Genomic DNA, 18,792 nt, shown 5'->3' with positions numbered 1-18,792 from the left:
TCTCTTCGTACCATGGTTTTGCCTGCTAAGTAAATATAAGCCAATAAGCGAGGCTGGAGTGTGCATCCCTGTTTTGGAGGGTGCACAAATTTGGACAATAATTTAAACATCTCTTTAGACAAACCATTGCCATTTACAAATATTCCGTTAAGGATGTTTTCATATCTTAAATACCTGATCGATTTTGTTGGTGGGTGGATAATCACCCAGTCTATCGAGTTCAAGTCGATGAATGGTTTATACGTTTAAGCTTTCATTTGTTTCAATTTTTCTTGATGATAGGGCAAATGAATTATCCACAATATTCTTCACCCATGTTGAGACCGATTATTTCCGTTATTGTAATAGCCCTTTAGTAAGAACTCTATTATTGGGACTTTGAGGGGTGGGACTTTGGGGACTTGAAAGATTATGTGGAGACTAAGTGGTATAGGGAGAGATCAGATTTATGTAAAAGTTCAAAAACATCCTCAATAATTTTCGTTTATGACACTTCTACCCTTCCATTAACTGATTAATCTAATATAAAAAAATCATTAAATTAAAAAAAAAAAACTGAAAATCAAAATCATTAAAAGAAAAAAAAACGTCCCACCACCACCTCTCTCTTCTTCTTCTTCCCTTACTTTCCCCTTTCTGTTTTCATTCTTCGTTTGAAACGATTAATCGTGGATTCAAAAAAATTACGTCGTCGATTAAACTCATTGTATAAAAGCATGAAAGCAAAGGAAAAATTAGGTCATTCTTCGTCGAATCAACCTCCTATTGAAGCAGAGAAACCAACTTCAACTAATGAAGTGGTAAGTGAAGATGAAGAGGAACTGAATGAAGGATATGGACCAGCCTCCCATACTCCTGAGATGACAGCAATAAGGTATGAATCGAAATACCCACTGTTTATTTAATCTCTTTCTCGATCTTTCAGTTGGTTTAGAAGATTTTAGGTCTGGAAAAACAGTTTCAGAATTTGATTACGGCTGGGAGTTCTTTGATTCCCAGCCGTAAATATGTATCACGGTTGGGATATGTTGAATACCCAGCCGTTTAATTGTAACACGGTTGGGAGATATAAGAACTCCCAGCCGTTTTAATTTTCACGGATGGGAAATTGTTGAATACCTTGCCGTAATTCTGGTCGATGCGTACGAGATAAACTATTCCCATCCGCAAAGACTGAATCACGGCCGGGACTTTCCTAGCCGTATATGTGTCTGAGTTCGAATGCATGTTTCAGCGGCAGTGGTAATGTCTAGGTTTTGTTGTCCGTATTTGGTGATGTGTTTTCAAAGTTGTTCTAGTAGTATGATTCGTTCAAGACTTGTGAAAGCGAATTTTTAGATTTTTTTTTTTAATAAATAAAAATAGCGAACTAAATTAAAAAGATGTTGTGAAAATTATGGAGAGAATAGGACTAGGATTCCACCATTGGTTGATATTAGTGATTTAATAAAACAATAATTATGCAACTCAACATTCAGATTGATTCTAATAGTATTGCCTAGACATGTAGATTTCCAAAATAATAGATGTTAATCCAAGCATAGAATATCAAAACTCTAAAGCAAGCATATTCTATCAAGAGAAAATACACCTAACTAATCAAAATCATATAAACAATTTTTAGTTCAATGCAAAAATCATAATATAGTTGTTGTAATTAATTAATAAAAATATATCACTTTTACCGAAACAACGGCTTCCTCCATAGCCCCAAGGATTGGGTTTAGCTCCGCATATTGGAAACACACTCAGAATAATTTTTCATTGCTCAAAAGTGTTTACAAGTGATGAAATGGGAGAAAATAATGATTAAACCGGGTTTGCTCTAAACGATCCCCAAACTCTCCATCCCCTCACTGATACCCAAGACACTCTTATTTATACTGTGAAGCCAATCTTAGGTCGACAATCATCTCAATTACTCCAAAAGATCTTTGCAGTTAATGAAAGTATTTCACGGGAATATTTCCTCTCCATTTTCACACGTCTTCTGAGTTGTATGGTATATCCAAATCTTCTCATTTAATTGAGCAAATAATGAAGAGAATATCTTCAATTAATTCCGTGAATAATTCCTTCCCTGTTTTCGAAAATATCCAAAAGTATACGATCCTTCCATTCAAGACACGTACAAAATCTTATTATCATGGTAAGAAGATAATCATGTCGTAAAGACACAAATATCCCCATATAATATCATGACCAGAATCTCACACAGCTGAGACTTCTTTTCCCCCCAAATATCTTTCCCGTGAAGAAGAAGATGGGTGCTCTCTATCCGGTCCTGGGGTGCGAATAGCAGATGCCATGAGGGGTGTCTCTGATCAGCTGCTTGGGTGCAAATATCCTTTGGGTACCCCTTATCATTTGGTCGCCCCTTATCCACAAGTGAGGGTCTGAATAACACGCTCCTTACGGTGTTTTAGACGACTTTTCGAGCCGATTTTTCCAAGAATGTTTATTTCCAAAAATACCTAAAAACACATAAAATACCATAATAAGTACAAAAAATCGAGTACCAACAATACATGAAATTAAGGACAACGTAGACACAAAAATGTGTCTATCAATTGGTTTTCCAAACCGTAAATAATAGTTTCCTAGCCGATTTTATTAGGCGGCTAGGTCTTCCTATCCGTAATATGAGAAAGCAATGAAAAAAAAATCCCAGTCGTTATGGTTTTTACGTTTTTGTCGATAAATCAACTTCCCATCCGTTATTATATTTTCGGCTGGGATTTTCTATTTATCCTAGACGTTTTTTATTTACGTCTTGTAATTTTGACAATTATCCCATCCGCAATTCTGTTTTCGTCTGGAACTTTGTAAACATCCTAGCCGTTGTGACTTATCTTCTTTTGCATTTTGGTCTGGTTTATCTTTGAACAGAAAAGAAGAAAAGAGGAAGAGAAGATCAGTAGAAGTAACACCTTCTAGTGAGCCCACTCCGCAACCCCGTAACGGAAAACCATCGGGTGCAAACGCAAGGAATACAAGTGACGGTCTACTTACTGGAGAAATGATGGTGTTTCTCTTACTGTAGGAAATGAAGGTGAAGGTGAGACTGTAGGAAATGAAGGTGGAGGAAATCAAGGTGAAATTGTTTCTGGAACAAATGAAGGTGGAGGAAATGATGGTCTAGTTGTTACTGGAGGAAATGAAGGTGGAGGAAATGATGATGCTGTTGTTACTGGAGGAAATGAAGGTGGAGGAAATCAAGGTGTACTTGCTATTACTGAAGTTGGCACTTATAGTGGTTCTGTTATTGATAAAGGTAAAACAGTAGTTGAGGAGGACAAGAATGATGGAAAAAAGAAGTATCCACCAAAGGAAAATGCAAGAGAAATCATTGATGCCATGGAGTTTATACCTAAGAAGGGTAATGGGAGACCTTGGGGTGAGCCAAGAGATCGTTCCGTCTTGATGGGTTACGAGTCTTCATGGGCTGCTAGACTCTGTGTGGCAAAGGTAATAAATCAAACCTAATATATGTTGTTTTCAAACCTAATATATGTTGTTTTCATTTTATCATGGATATTCAATCATAAAAACCAAAATTTTATATTATGTGTTGTTTTCCGATAAAGCGGTTCCTAAACTAAAGCACCAACAACCAAGATTTTGGCCTTTAGAGGGTGATGATCCTGAGCATCCAGATGTGGTAGCTTTGGTAAAATCATCGGGGTTATGGTCTAGAATCGAGGCGCTGCAGAAATTGTATGATGTTGTGACAGTTTGTAATTTTAGAGAGATTTTGGCCTGAAACCATGACTTTCCAACTCCCATTCGGCGAGATGACTATGATTCCGGATGATGTAAAGTCAATCACCGGTCTTTCTTTAGAAGGAAAGGTTGTGTATGAGGGTTTCAACAATTCTCTACCTTATGATGAGCTTTATGCCTTGACTAGACAATGTCTTTGATGGAGCAAAGATCAAACGGAAGAAGAGTTTGAGATTGATTATGGAAACCATCCCAGAGTTAAAAGGAGACTTAAAGAATCGAGTGAACCTCGTGAAGGTGTTAATATGTCAAGGAAGATTAACCTGGTTCGTCTGAGGGGTCAGTTTGAGCATTCTGACCGTAGGACCAAGAATGGAGAGTTCGTGATGGACGGAGAAAGAACTAGACATATGGCTATAGCTTACTTGTTGCACGCACTTGGGACCATCTTTTTTCCCGATTTCTCAGGAAATAAGGTAAATGCTTGTGTTTTTGCAGTGGTTGAAGACTCTCGGTCTCGATCCGGAAACAAATGAGGTACCTAGGTACTCGTGGGGCACCGCCTTCCTTGCTAGTGTGATGGAAAGTCTTTGCAAAGTTACTAAGTGGAACGAAACACAAATCACGGGATGTGTTGCTCTCATCCAGGTATATTTTTGTGTTAATATAACAAATGTTGGTTTATTTTACTTTTATATATATTGGTTTGTGTGTATAATTGATTAATTTTTGTTCCGTAGTCATGAATTTACGACCATTTCAAATCCTTGAGGCTTACTAGGGATAAAAAATGGCCTCTAGAGAAATCTACAGGAGGAAGTACCCCTTTAACGGGACCCAACACAAGTATAAAGAGAATGAAATGGTCGAAATGAGGAGAAATTTGGATGCTTTGACAATTAATGATGTTGTGTTTGATCCATATTTGAAACTTGATGAGGATGGAGATGAGGAAGTTTGTGATAAAATATTTTTTAATGTGGCGACTTTTACGGGCCCTTTGTTTCATTCAACCGGGTTCGTCATTTTGGATTCTCTTAGAACGCTCCGCCAAGTTGGTTTTTTCCAGAAAATTGTACCTCAAGAATCTTGTTTTCCACTGAGCGTAGCCAACTCCATCTTTAAGGAAAGTACTGTCAAATTGAACTATGCAACGGAAATAGCTCCATCGATCGAGCACTGGAATGCTCGTTCCCAATCGGAAAACCAAATGAGTACAAGAGGGCTTAAATCTGCTCACGGGACTTCCGAAGCGGATCCTAATTACATGGGATGGAATAAAGAGTGGGCTCATCCTTATGTGGAAAATTTGGATCCCGAGGCGCGGAAACATTATAAGAAGGCGGCGAAAGAGAGTTCAAAATCAGCGGAAGAGATAAATGAACAAAAGGAATTGGAGAACATGGTGGTACGTATACTACTAATTATGTTTATAAATATATATATTTTTTTTGATTAGCTATGAATAAGTGTATTTGATATGAAAAATAGATTGAACGAGTTAATTGGATGTCCAACAACATCACCGGTATGATTGATGCGGGGGAGATGTTAACAATCCCTGAACTAAGATTACTTCGGAATCGAGTCCAAAGGCATAATACTCCTTGAGAAAGGAGGTTTATATCCTGAAGAAGGTGCACGATCAAGGAGAAATAAGAGGGCTAGGTCTCCTTCTCCTAGCGACGACGACTCGAATACTCCCCCCCACCCCCCACCCCCGTCAGCAAGCTCCATCAAAGCGAGGGAGAGGCGGAAAAAAAGGAGGAACAAGTGCTAAAGGAGGCAAAAAAGGAGGAACAAAGGGAGGTCATTCTGGAATAAGTGCTGCTCGTGGTGGAAAGGTCGAGGTGGAACAAGTGCTCGTGGTGGACGTAAAAAGACTCCACCTCAAGGTGCCAAAGGTAAAGGAGGTAAAAAGGCGAGAGTTGTTGAACCGCCGCCGGTTGACGATTTGGATGAGTTTCTGAACGAGTCCATGAGGGAGGACTCAAGTGAATGACAATCTACTCGTTTTTTAGTATTTTACTTCATGGATATTTTGTTAGCCTTTGACATTTTAATGTTTTTCGTTGTTTAGTTAAGGATTGAGATGGATGGATTTTTATAACTTTGCATATATGAATTAATTTTAGTCTTTCAATATGTTTAATCTAAGAAAAATGAGGAAAAAACAACATCTTGGTTTTTTTCAGGCATTTTCGGCTAGGTCGATGCTTCACAAAACCTAGCCGAAAACGCGTATAAATATTGAAAAGCAATCTTTCATAGCTGTAAAAAGAACAACGGTTAGGAACTCCCAACCGTGAAACTCAAAACGGTTAGGAAACCCGTCCATAAGAGGTTCACGGTTGGGAAACACCTAGCCGTTCTTTGGTCTGAATTCCCTGAACTACAATGACATATGTTTACGGCTAGATATCCAAGCCGTGTTGGAATCACGGTAAGGAATTATATCCGTAAATATATTTACATCTTGGCCGACCTACACAATTCCCTGTCGTTAAACTCCGCACGGTTAGGAAACCCATCCGTGGTTGGTTACGGTTGGGACATTCCTAGCCGTTTAGTACTCTGATAAACCCAACAAAAAAGGCTCCTAGAAACGGCTACATGTCCAAGCCGTAATGTTGTTCACGGACAGGAATCCCAGCCGTTATTCTGCCTAAAATTAAAAAATCAGAATTTCGGCCGGGAATCCCAACCGTAACTCTGACAGACCACCAACTCTGCAGGGCATACAGAATTACGGCTTGGTATACCTAGCATTTCTCAGCCGTAATTCGCTGTAATTTCACTTGTACCATTTCAAATAGGCTAGTTTCTTGAATTTTGAAAAATAGATCCGTTTGAAAGGTTCTAGCTGTTCAACCACCTATTTAAATTTGAAATAACTTGTTCTCCATATACCCACGCATTCCAAATCAAAATCACAACTACAAGCTCTAGTAAAACTCCTAAATAACTCAATGCAATGTACTCAAAGTATAAGCCCGACTTTAATTTGGATGAAGACTTATCTCTTTGTCAAAATTTTGTGCTATGCAATCCAAAGAAGGGAGAAGAACGAAGGAATGGTGGTGTACCAAGTCAATCTTATTGGAAGACGGTTTTTGAAAATTTTGTAGAACAGGTAACCCTAACAACCGCGATGGGATTGAATTGTATCTTCGATTCTCAAACATACGCAAAAAAGTGGAAGAGTATATGACTTTACTTCGTATGTGCAAGCAACTTCGACTTAGAGGTGAGACTGATGAAGAAGTCGTAACTCAAGCTAACAAGGAATGGAGAAAATGGAAAGGTTACAATTTCAACTTCGAAGCTCAAATGACCATCATCAAAAATTTCTTGATACATCGGAAGGGATGTTACTAAAACCAACTTTGTAATGGTGATATATTAAGCACGTAATGAGTTTTATTGTGGTCTAGCTAATGAAAGTATCAGTAATTTTCAATCGTATTAAGAATTCATGTTGAATCCAAAAAAATTTCAACTTTCAAAACTAATTACGGCCGAGAAAGTTTATATACCCGGCCGTTTTGCAGACTCAGGTAATTCATGGAAGAATTCCGGCCAGAATTCGTAGTGTCCCGTCCGATATTTTTAATCACGACTGGGAGTTCCTAATATCCCAGACGTTTTAGTTATTTACGGCTTGGAATTCTTAATATCCCAACCGTTATGCGGTGTTTCGGCCGGGTCGACAAGTTTACCCAGCCGTTACTGCAGCAAATTCCAGATTTTTTTTCCAGATTTTCGACGAATTTGAACTGATAAGATTGATGTCGGGAGTTGATTATAAGGTTATCTTGAGTTTTGTGATGAAGGGTTTCGTCATTTGTCTTCAAAATTTGTCAATTTTTTTTCTTCCAAAATCAACATTTATCCTTCTTCAAGACTCAATAAAATCAAGTTTTGATTTTCAAATGATTAGTGTTTTGATTAGTCTAATCGATTCACTAAGACTAATTAGTTAGCTTAATCAATTTAATTAGGACTAATCAAATAAAGGGTAAATTAGACACTAGAGAAAAATATAGATAAGGGGTCCTATGGGTTGTTATTTCATGACTCCAAAAAACCCCCCAAAACCCATCTGTAAGTCCCAATAATATGATTCTTTAGTAATATAATAAAATCAATAAATAATGTTTCAAAAAAAAAAAATCCGTTATTTTAATTTATTTTAATTCTTTCCAGAAAATACATTAAAATCATAAAAGAAATAAAGTAACGCGTCTTTCTTCTCAGTCTTTCCTCTATCATCTCAGATCTCCATTTTCACTAGAATTAAAACGTAGATTTCTAAAAAATAAAAATCGAGTGTTCTATTCCAGCCTAAAATGATCGGATGTACTTGATTTTAAGCTTCTAATCATTCACATAACCATCTCTACATCTAAAAGAAATGCGTGAGGTAATTAACTGTGTTAATCAATGGGGGGATTTCCTTAGATCTTACTATTAGTTTATGAAAATGAAGTTACTGTTTTCGATTGATTTTAACTGAAAATTTTCATTCTTTTTTTGTGTTGCAGATGGATACCAAAAATTGATAAAGCAGTAGCAGAGACCATGAAAGAAGAGAAGAAGAACGAAGGAGGAGGAAAGAAAGATGAAGGAATTGTTATTGTTGCTTAGAAAGTCCAGAAACCTGTTAGACACTTTGAAGGTAAACAATTAAAGAGATTTTGATGAAGATTGATGTGAAAATGTTGTTGATTTTGTGTTTTATGTTTGGGTTTTTTAGGTAATGATCTACAACTAAATTGGTTTTCCCGTTAGTAATGATCTCTTCTTCAATGTTTTCTTCTTCTTTTTTTCCTTAAAATTTACCAACTTCTTCCTTAATTAACCACTGGTACAAGCGATCTGAATAACAGAAATTGCTCTACGTACCGACCAAAAAAACAATAATTGGATTCCTAGGTAGATTTAAGTTGATAATTTAGCAGGAAGGATATCAAACATAGTTGTCCTCCTCTGTATTCTCTCACAGGTAAACTAATAACTACTCTTTCCTTTGTGCTTTTGTTATGACCACATGTTGTAGTTAATTTTTGGGTTCAGTTCAGTGCGGTGTTAATTCTCTTAATTCTCTGGATTGTAGAGATTTATTTGATATGGTTATGTTCATTTGACTGCAGTAATGAATCGTCAATTTTTGAAAGAATAGAAACGTTAAGAAGAGGAACGGGAACAAGAAGATTAGGAAGATGAACGGGAACAACAAACAAGAACCATTGCCAACGTTCCCCGAAGATATCATCGTTGAAATCCTTTCGAGGTTACCGCTGAGGTTTCTCTTACAGTCCAGGTGTGTATGCAAACCTTGGAGTATCTTACCTAATAATAACCCAAAACTTATCCAGGTGAAGAAAAGTAGCTTTAGTCTAATGCTTATAGACGGTGAAAGAAGACTGCTCTCTTTGGATAATAATTCATTGTCATCATCGTTATTTGATGGTATCGACGGCCGTGTTAAGAAGATTCGTTGTCCACTCATTTCCTTGGACTGTGATCTTAAAAATGTAAATTTTGTGGGTTCTTGTAATGGCTTGTTTTTCCTATATCGCGAAGAGATCGATCACTTTTTTTCGTGGAACCCATGTTTATGGAACCCATCTACCCATGAGTTCAAATATCTACCAAGACCTGGATTTCCAGTGAATGAGACTCGCTGCATTCTACACAGAGGACATGGGTTTGGTTATGATGCAAAGAGTGATGATTACAAGTGTGTACGTATTTTCCATTATTCAGCCGAGAGCCATTCTCATATTCACATGTATTCATTCAGATCGAATACATGGGAATTAAGATATATGCCATATGCATTGACCACTGAAGACGAATGCTTTCGAGCACCAAATGGGGTCTTTTGTAATGGAGCTCTTCATTGGTTCACACATGGCGTCAAAGTCTTAATAGCTATTAATATGACAGGTGAGGGAATCAGAGAAATTCCACAACCAGAAGGTGTCGAAAATTTTGGAAACCGTAGACATATTGACGTTTTGGACGGGTATCTTTGCATTCTTAATAGTAGTTTTTTTACTGCTTACGAAGTATGGCTAATGAAGGATTATGGAATGAGAGAATCGTGGACCAAAGTATACAACATACCGAGACTGACATTAGAACTTGAAGCCCAAACATATGTGTACATGAAGAAGATCGAGTGTTTAAAAACTGGTGAGGTTCTACTTGAGGTTCAATACGGCTATACAAAGACAGCGGCCTTGGTATTATATGACCCAAAGAATGAGACGGCTAAGTATTTGAAGCTGTATAAAAATTTTGGGGATTATTCAATCTTACGATCAGTATCCTATAGGTATGTGAAGAGCTTAGTCAGACTTAACTCTGATTCTCATGTCAAGGATAACAAGCTAAAAGATGATCAACTGAGAGCATTGTCCATAAGGGATTGAAGAAACACCTACAAAAGGAAAAAGGGTTGATGCATTAGGTAAGCAAGAACTAGAAGGGACACATTACTCGGGCAGAAGCTATGGTCATGCTGCAAGCTGCCAGGTGGGTGAAAGATATGGAGCTGTCGTATACTTTATGTTTGAAGGAAATAATCAATCAGTCAGACAATGTAATGGGAAGATCAATATCTTCACAATGAGTGTCACTCTTTACTAAAGAGTTTAGTGTGTTTTAATGTTTGCTTCAAAAAATCGAGTCTGTAATGGTATCACTGATGTTTTATCCCAGTTTGCTAGAGTTCAAGTTAGTAGTCCTAAATTGTGTAAAGCCCCTCAGGTCTTTATTTCTGAATGTGTTAGAGAAAGAGTCGGACATTGCTTAATTTGGTGCTACGACAACATCTTCGCTTTAATGAATTTTCCAGCTCTCTCTTTTTCTCTGGCCAGTGCATTCACCCTCTGCGTTCCTTTTTTTCTTTGCTTGTATCAAATATGGTTGACTGGCAAGCTCTTTACTATATGGATTTGCAACAAGGCTGAATTGGGGTCCTGGAAAAATAATTGAGGATCCTAGCTACAGGACAAAAAAAGGTCATAAAATAGTAATTGGGAGTTATCCCTTATCGCACTTTTTTTAAAATGGCTAAATTACCCCCAAATCATTAGTGTTAATTAATTATTAATTAGTTTAGTTAGATTAAAATCAGATTTAGGGATAAAATTTTGATAAAAGAAAAATTGTGCTTTTGTGTTGTGGAGAGGAAGAAATTGAGTTTTGGGAGGGAAATTTAAGGTTATTTGAAATGAGTGATTCCAGTGGAGGAATCCTATTGCTCAAAATGAAGAACCCGAAGCTCAAAACAATCATGTAAACTTCCTATACTCTTCAAATTGTATGAATGATGCTCCAAGTGGTCGATTCATGTACACTATACAACTACTCAGAGTGAGGGTCGTTAAGTTGAGAGGGTAATAAACGAACGACTCTAAGAAGTCGCCAATTACTTGACACAACCTTTGACTACTCAAACCTGCAACTTTTGCAGGTTACGAAAAATCGTCAACCAAGTGTGATATAATTGACGACTCCAGCTAGTTAGGTCACGCAGAGTCGTTAACTTAATATGTTTAGAATCCAACGACCCTATCACTATTTGGGACAGAGAGGTGGTTCTGCATAAGACAGAGTCGTTCGTATTTAAAAAGGGTCGTTGAGAAGAATTTTTAACGATTTAGAAATTCCTGGACGACACTATTCTAGGGCAGAAAACCAGGTTTAGGGTCGTTATCTACTACACCCTATTGGTTAACGATTTTTCATCAATTCAATGTGCATATCAAAAATCGTTAAGCAATAAAAAACCGTGGTTAACGACCCTGGAACTCTAACTGCAATTTGGCAGTTGAAAACCTAAATTTTCAATCAACAAATCAAATTAAACACAAACCCAACTTAGATTAGGGCGTTTTAGTTCACTTACGACGATGAATCGGTGTGATTTTTTTCTTCTCAGAAGTCGTTAATGGAATGGGAGACAGTGGGAGGGAGGGAGCGGAGGAGGAGAAGAAGAATGAGAGGAGAAGAAGTTTTGATTGAAATGAAGATTGGGGACCGAGGTTAGTGGTTAATGAGATTTTAGGGTAGTTATTAAAGAAGGCTAAATTGGTATTTTCACCAACATTTTGGAAGTCCTCTATCTTTTATGGGGTGGGTATAAATTGGATGAGACCCCTAATTATTTTCCATGGCCCCCAATTCAGCCTTGATTTGCAATTGTTGTAGCAAAGGGCTGAAATGATTCTTTCTTTAGAGATGAACTCAGAGAACCCCTCCCAACACTGGCGAAGGGAATGCTTCCCATGGGCAATCATTATGGTTGTCGAAGCTAGCCGGAAAATACTATGGGATCATTATGGTCCTATTCGCGTGCTTGGCATTGGGATTGACGCGTGCAAAAGTGGGGTCCAGACTTTTGTTTCAGGCGGTTATTATTTCGGGAGTTCTCTCTCGGTTGATTTATCACTCCCTACTTATTTTTCTCCGCACAGAGAAACATCAAGTCACGAGCCACGACTAGTTAGTTTGAGCTTCAGGTGTAAAATGCCTAAAACTACTAACCTGGCCTGCTTAAAACTGATTGTATAATTGTAATGAATGCCATATCTTGTTTTTACAATATAAGGTAAAAATAAAATTGAAAATCCAACTTTAGACCGAAACTTCCCAACCATGTCTAAAGACTGCAATAATTAGTTCCACGGAATCACCATAAAATAGGTCTAGGTCGAGTTGATCAATTGTCAAGAAACTGGTACCCCTACTAACAATGTTGGGGAACACCACTAAGTTCATCCAACTGGCCAACCAATTAAGTTAATAATGTGATGATCAGTTTTACAGGTGCCTATTCTTTTTATAAATTCACAACCAGGAACACCATATCTAAAAAAGATTTATGTTGAACCATTGCGTTAATGATCAGCGGGCCCTGTTGCAAGTTATTCAGTCTTACTTTGTTCCCTGTCTTCATCTACAATTTCCATAGCTCTGCTGCTGGTCCGACACACTTACTTAAAGCTGATTGATCTCAAACCTTAGGCTCATGTTCCTCAACCTCCGGTTCAGCAGCTTTAATCCTTCATTGTTCACCATAAAATGGGGTACCAGGATTCAAACTTACCTGACTTAAACTTACTGTGTTTTCCTTTTCCTGTATCTGACTTAAATTTACTGTAACTTTTTTCTCTTAAGTTTTGATTTGTTGACAACCATTTCCCCCTCTTTATTATGTTTTCACAGTATTTAAGATAATTTTGAGTCAATTTCCACCGCCATCTCAAACCAGTAATTTTGTGTTCTCCGAAATAAATTTGACAATATTTCATTTTCTTTTTCTTAAAAGTGTAACCTGTACACATCTAACCTGACTTGCTTAGAAACCGATCACAATTTCTTTTTACACTGGTAAAATGAAATTGAGAACCCATCCTCGTAGCACTAATTCTCTATTAAAATGTTGATAAAGCCGTGTCCAAAGACTGCATTGGTAGCCGACCGAGTCACCAAAAAATAAAATAATACTGAATTGGATTGGATATTATTCGTGTTGTTTTGGGGTTTTGGTAGATGCAAGCTTTGGTTATTGGCCCTCATTTTTTTTTTAACTTGGAAGTAAAGGAGACGTGCTAATGAATTTTATCAACACTTCACCTTAGCTGAATGATGTGAATTCTATGAGCTGAGGCGAAGGGAAATGACAAAGAACAAAAGCTTAAAAATTCAGTGTTCTGATCAGATCACCAAGTGCACCCAGCTGGCCAACCTTAGAATCAATGTCACTGTGTCAGGTGAAAGTTAATAACTTGCACCTAAGTATTCAGCCTTATTTCATTCCCTACCTTTTTTTTTGAATTTTTCTTGGGATGATTTCAGAACCAAGAGATTATCAGTTGTTAAATATGTGTACCACGCCTAAAACGACCAGTTTACTTCAAAAGTTGATTGGCTCGACGAGAACTTCATTTGATGAGTGTTAAATTCTCTCATAATTTACAAACTCAATTTGAAAACCAAACCTTAAAAATTGTAGGTAGCATGTAACGTAGATTATTATAGTTTTCAAAGACTAGGGATTGCTTAGAATTCAAGCTAAGATAATTTTAGAATCAAGCAAATACTTTTAGGTCTTGAAAATAAAATAAAAAAATATACACTACGAATCGGTTCTGGAATCGTATATAATGATTGTTCGGTTTGGCAAGTATGCCATAAAAGTTCATTTAAACACCTACGAATTTAATCACGACGCACATACATAAGTGTTTGAGTGATCAATGAGTTTTTTTTTTTTAGATATTTGGCGGGGACCGGACTGAGTTGAGCTCTGAGGATCGGCGACCAACTCACTTTTTTTCTTCTTCATTCTCGTTTTTGATTTCAGTGTTCATCGTCATTAATTCAGGTGATTTCAGACTAAATCTTAATGATTGGCGTTTATTTCTTCTTCAGTTGTTAGGGTTTAGTCTTTAATTCAGGTAGTTTTCTTTAATTTTCATGGAAAAATTTTGAAACTCAGAAATGGGTTTTTCTGATCTCGATCCAAATCATTCTGTTGATCTTAACAATCTTGTTGAGGAAAGTCCCTCAATAGATCTTGTATAAGGTACTGATGATAGATGTGATGTTTGGAAATACTCCTTAATTGGAAGACTTGATTTAGTTCGTTTAAAATTTTCTGAAGTTGTTTTGGATTTAAAAAGTCAGTGGAAATTAGTTGGTCAATGCAAAATAATTCCATTGGGAAAAGGATTCTTTACCATCAAACTAGATAATGAACAAGATCAAGGTTATTTCAAAGCTGGTAAATGGGAAGTTCGTCATCAAGAATTATGGATTCGAAATTGGATACCTAATTTCCGTCCAGAAAATCATCGTACTTCTTGTGCAAACATTTGGATTCATCTTTCTGGGTTAAGCTTAGAGTATTGGATGAACAAACATTATTCACCATTTGCAAAGCTTTGGGTACTCCTGTTAAAGTGGATGAAGCTAAATTAAATTTTGAAAGTGGTTTATATGTAAGAGTTTTAGTCAACATTGATTTATCAAAGAAGGTGCCACATAAACTTTGGATCAAAAGAAATTTTGGAGGTTTTATGCAAGATGTTTTACTTACCAATCTACCTAAATTCTGCCATAATTGCAAAATTGTAGGTCATCTCCAATCTGAATGCAGAGTTAAGCAGGTATCTAATGAAACAAGCAATCAACAAAACATCAGTAACTCTCCACTTTTTGGTTCCACACCCATGAAGAGTCAAGACAAATTTGAATCTCAGAAAGCACAAGGAGCAGGAAAGAGCTCTAATATCCCACCTAAGTTTCATTCAACAAGTAATTCTTCACAGAGTTTTGGCAATCAAATGCAGAGTATGACTGTAGGTGAAAAGTTTGATATCTGTCCACCTCCATCTCAAATTCAGCAGTCATCAAATATTTTTCAACAAACAAATAATAATATTGTGATTACTTCTGGGATGTCTGGTTCTCTTCTAGTTCAGAATATTGAAGAAACTATTCCTATTCATGATGATAAGGAAATTCTAACTCCTGCAAAAGTGTTACAAATTGTTGAAGACAATTCTTTGGAACATAGTGTAATAAAATATATCAATGGTAAGGATGGCTCTGTATCAGAAGACAGGGTTCCAACTACTACTTGGTCCAAGATAATTCAGAAACCAGCAGCAGCCAAACCAACTACTTCTTCCAGTGTTTCATTCAATGTAATTCCTAAGGTAAATTCTCAACAAGCTCATGTTAAATAAAATTTTAGAAAGAATCAAGGCAAGGGAGGAACAAAAGGCCTCCAATCTTTAAAATGAAAGTTATATATTGGAACATTAGGGGCCTTAGAAGATCTAGGGCTCAAAATAAGTTGTGGTCTCTAATAAATCAATTTCATCCTTCGTTAGTTTTTGTTGCTGAACCTAAAGTTTTTTGTAGTGCATCCTTATGCAATAAATTGAATCTTCCTGGAATGCAAAATAAAGTGATTCATAATTCAGTTGGTAATAAAAAAAGGTAATATATGGCTATTTTGGAATAAAACTTTACCCGAACCAACTGTAATCTCAATGTCAAGTCAGATGATTACTGTTAGTATTAGAAGTGTTCTTGTTTCTGGAATTCATGCTCATGTGGGTGTAGTGCAAAGAATATTTTTATGGAGTGAGATGAAGCTCATAAGTGATTTAAAGCAACCATGGCTAGCTATTGGGGATTTCAACTGTATAGTTTCTTATGAAGAAAATAGTGGTGGAAGAGCTTCTAATAGAAGGGTGATGCAAGAATTTAATACTTGTCTTGATAATTATGAATTAATACAAGCTCCAAAGTCTTACAGTTTTCTTAGTCTAATTGTCAACATGGGAATAAAAGAATCTTGAGTAATTTGGACAGAGCAGTCTATAATCATTTGTGGTTTCAAAAATTTGCTGATTGGGGTTATAAAGTTGGGTTGAGAATTTCCTCTGATCATGCACCCTTGTTAGGTGCAAGTGCAATCATTCACAGGCCTTCAAATATACCTCTTAAATCTCAAAAAATGTGGTTATGTCATATTGGTTTCATGGACTTAGTGTCTACTTGATGGAATGAAGAAGTTGTTGGTGATCCTTGTTTTGTTTTACTACAAAAATTTAAAAAAAAATGAAGAATATTTTGAGAGACTGGAATTGGAGTATGTTTGGTAATGTAAATGAAAAAATTAAAGAAGCAGAAGAGGAAGTTCAGAAAGCAATGGAGTTATCAGACAACAATCCTGCTGATACTGAAATGTTGAATAGATTGGTTATGGCTGAAAATACTTATAGTTCTAGAGAAGTGCTTCTCAAAACAATGTTACAACAAAAAACTAGAGCAAAATGGGTTAAGGAGGTTTCTGCCAATACTAGCTTTTTTCATACTAATTTGAAGATTAGGCAATCAAGAAATTTCATTACTAAGATGAAAGACAGTAATGGTGATATAATTTCAGATCAAAAGAAGATAGCAGATACTTTAGTTAATCATTTTGAGCAAAAGTTCTAATTTCAAGAAACTGAAGAAGATGATTCTCTTGTTGAAGTCATTCCAGAGGTTATTACTGAACAAGATCAACAAATGCTTGATGCAATTCCAAATGCTGAAGAGATAAAGGAAGTTATTTTTAGTATGGATCCAGAAAGCTCTCCAGTTCCATATGGTTTTTGAACTTGTTTTTATAGAGATTGTTGGCATATAATTCATGAAGATTTTGTTCAAGCTATTCAGTTATGTTGGCAAAGAAGATTCATATCAAAGGGGCTTAACTCAAATTTTCTTGTTCTGCTTCCCAAAATTGAAGGTGTTAAATCTCCTAATCATTTCAGACCAATTGGTCTTAGTAATGTCAATTTCAAGAAAATTACCAAAATAATCAATATAAGAATGAGTTCTTTGATGACAAAGTTGATCAGTCCTCAGCAGGTGGCATACATTAAAGGAAGAAGTATACAAGAGAAAATCATTTTAGCATCTGAACTGGTGAATGAAATGAGAAAAAAGAGAAGAGGAGGAAATGTGGCACTGAAACTTGACATCTCCCAGGCATATGATTCAGTAAATTGGAACTTCTTATTTCAAGTTTTATGCAAGTATGGCTTCTCAAAATCTTGGTGTCAATGGTTGCAAACCTTGTTTGAATCTGCCAAGATTTCAGTAATGATAAATGGTGGACCACAAGGTTTTTTCTCTATTGTCAACTCTGTCAACTCTGTTTGTTATTATGGAAGATGTTTTGAGTAGATGCATTCATAAAATGGTGCAGGAAGGTAAGATAGAACCAATGGTCATAAGGAAAGGTATACATCCGACACACTTGTTCTTTGCTGATGATGTTTTTATTTTCTGTAATGGGTCTAAGAAAAGTGTAGAGAATCTCATGAGTTTGTTGGATAAATATCAAAACGGGTCTGGACAGATTATCAACAAAACTAAAAGTAAGATATTCATTGATGGCACTTCAGCTGTGAGGAAGAATCAGACAAAGGATCTCATGCAAATGGAATTAAGCCACTTTCTTGATAAATATCTTGGTGTTATACTTGCTCCTGGCAAAGTTAAGGTATCCATTGTGTGGCCAATGGTAGAAATGATACAAAAGAAGCTAGCAGCTTGGAAGGGTAAGTTACTTTCTTTTCAAAATACAATGGTGCTTATAAAATCAGTTCTGAGCAGTATTCCAATATATAATATGATAGTATACAAATGGCCATTATCTGTCATTAAAGTCTGTGAAAAAATTATAAGGAATTTCTTGTGGTCTGGAGATGGACATGTCAGAAAATATACAATATTATCTTGGAAGAAGGTATGTACTCCTTACATTGAAGGGGGTTTGGGTATTCAAATATTGGAAGTAATCAACAAGGCTTTTCTCATGAAGATGACATGGAGAATCATTAACTCTAATGATGAATGGGCTCTGTTTATAAAAGCTAAGTACATGAACAAAAATGGTCAATGGATTGAGAACTGGAAATTATCTTCTATTTGTCCTGGATTGAAGTGGGCATGAAGTTCCTTAAAAGAAAATCTCAAATGGTGTATAGGAAAAGGAAATAATATAAATGTCTGGTTTGATAACTGGATTGGTGATACATCTTTAACTGAGAAGATTGGTGTGAGTGACTATGCAAAGAACAACTTAAACATGAAGGTTTCAGAGCTGATCCATGATGGTGAATGGAATATTCCCTCAGAACTGCAGAAGTTGATTAACTCTATGTGTTTACCTGACATTGGTGGAGAGCAAGACATTCTCATTTGGACTGGTCATATGCAAGGTAAATTCACTACTTCCTCAGCAATTTCATTACTAAGACATAAAGAACCAATTCTTAAATGCTCTAAGTATAAATGGAACACCTTTTTACATCCTAGCACAACAATGGTTAAAAATGGATATGAATTATCTTTTAGGTGTTGCATCTGTGAGAACAATATGGATAGTATGAGTCACATTCTATGGGACTGCACTTTCAGTACAAAAATCTAGAGTTGGTTATGTGAGGTTTTTGAATTCAGCATGCCTAAATCTTTTGATGA

At 36.4% G+C, this 18,792-nt stretch overlaps 2 protein-coding genes across 2 annotated transcripts; both read left to right on the top strand.

The window, feature by feature from the left end:
- The first annotated feature begins 7,958 nt into the window (after positions 1–7,958).
- On the top strand, positions 7,959–10,607 carry LOC113338837 (F-box protein CPR1-like). Its single transcript, XM_026584232.1, has 3 exons — positions 7,959–8,146; positions 8,268–8,401; positions 8,877–10,607. The coding sequence occupies exon 3, from the start codon at positions 8,946–8,948 to the stop codon at positions 10,161–10,163; it is 1,218 nt and encodes a 405-aa protein (XP_026440017.1). The 5' UTR covers positions 7,959–8,146; positions 8,268–8,401; positions 8,877–8,945; the 3' UTR covers positions 10,164–10,607.
- A 5,767-nt stretch (positions 10,608–16,374) lies between these two features.
- LOC113338535 lies at positions 16,375–17,490 on the top strand. The gene is made up of 3 exons (XM_026583934.1): positions 16,375–16,681; positions 16,763–16,909; positions 17,051–17,490. The coding sequence occupies exons 1-3, from the start codon at positions 16,375–16,377 to the stop codon at positions 17,488–17,490; spliced, it is 894 nt and encodes a 297-aa protein (XP_026439719.1).
- Positions 17,491–18,792: the final 1,302 nt, after the last annotated feature.

Source organism: Papaver somniferum, unplaced genomic scaffold, assembly GCF_003573695.1.
Source record: "Papaver somniferum cultivar HN1 unplaced genomic scaffold, ASM357369v1 unplaced-scaffold_19, whole genome shotgun sequence".
NCBI classification, from domain to species: domain Eukaryota; kingdom Viridiplantae; phylum Streptophyta; class Magnoliopsida; order Ranunculales; family Papaveraceae; genus Papaver; species Papaver somniferum.
This window is presented reverse-complemented; position numbering and strand designations above follow the sequence as displayed.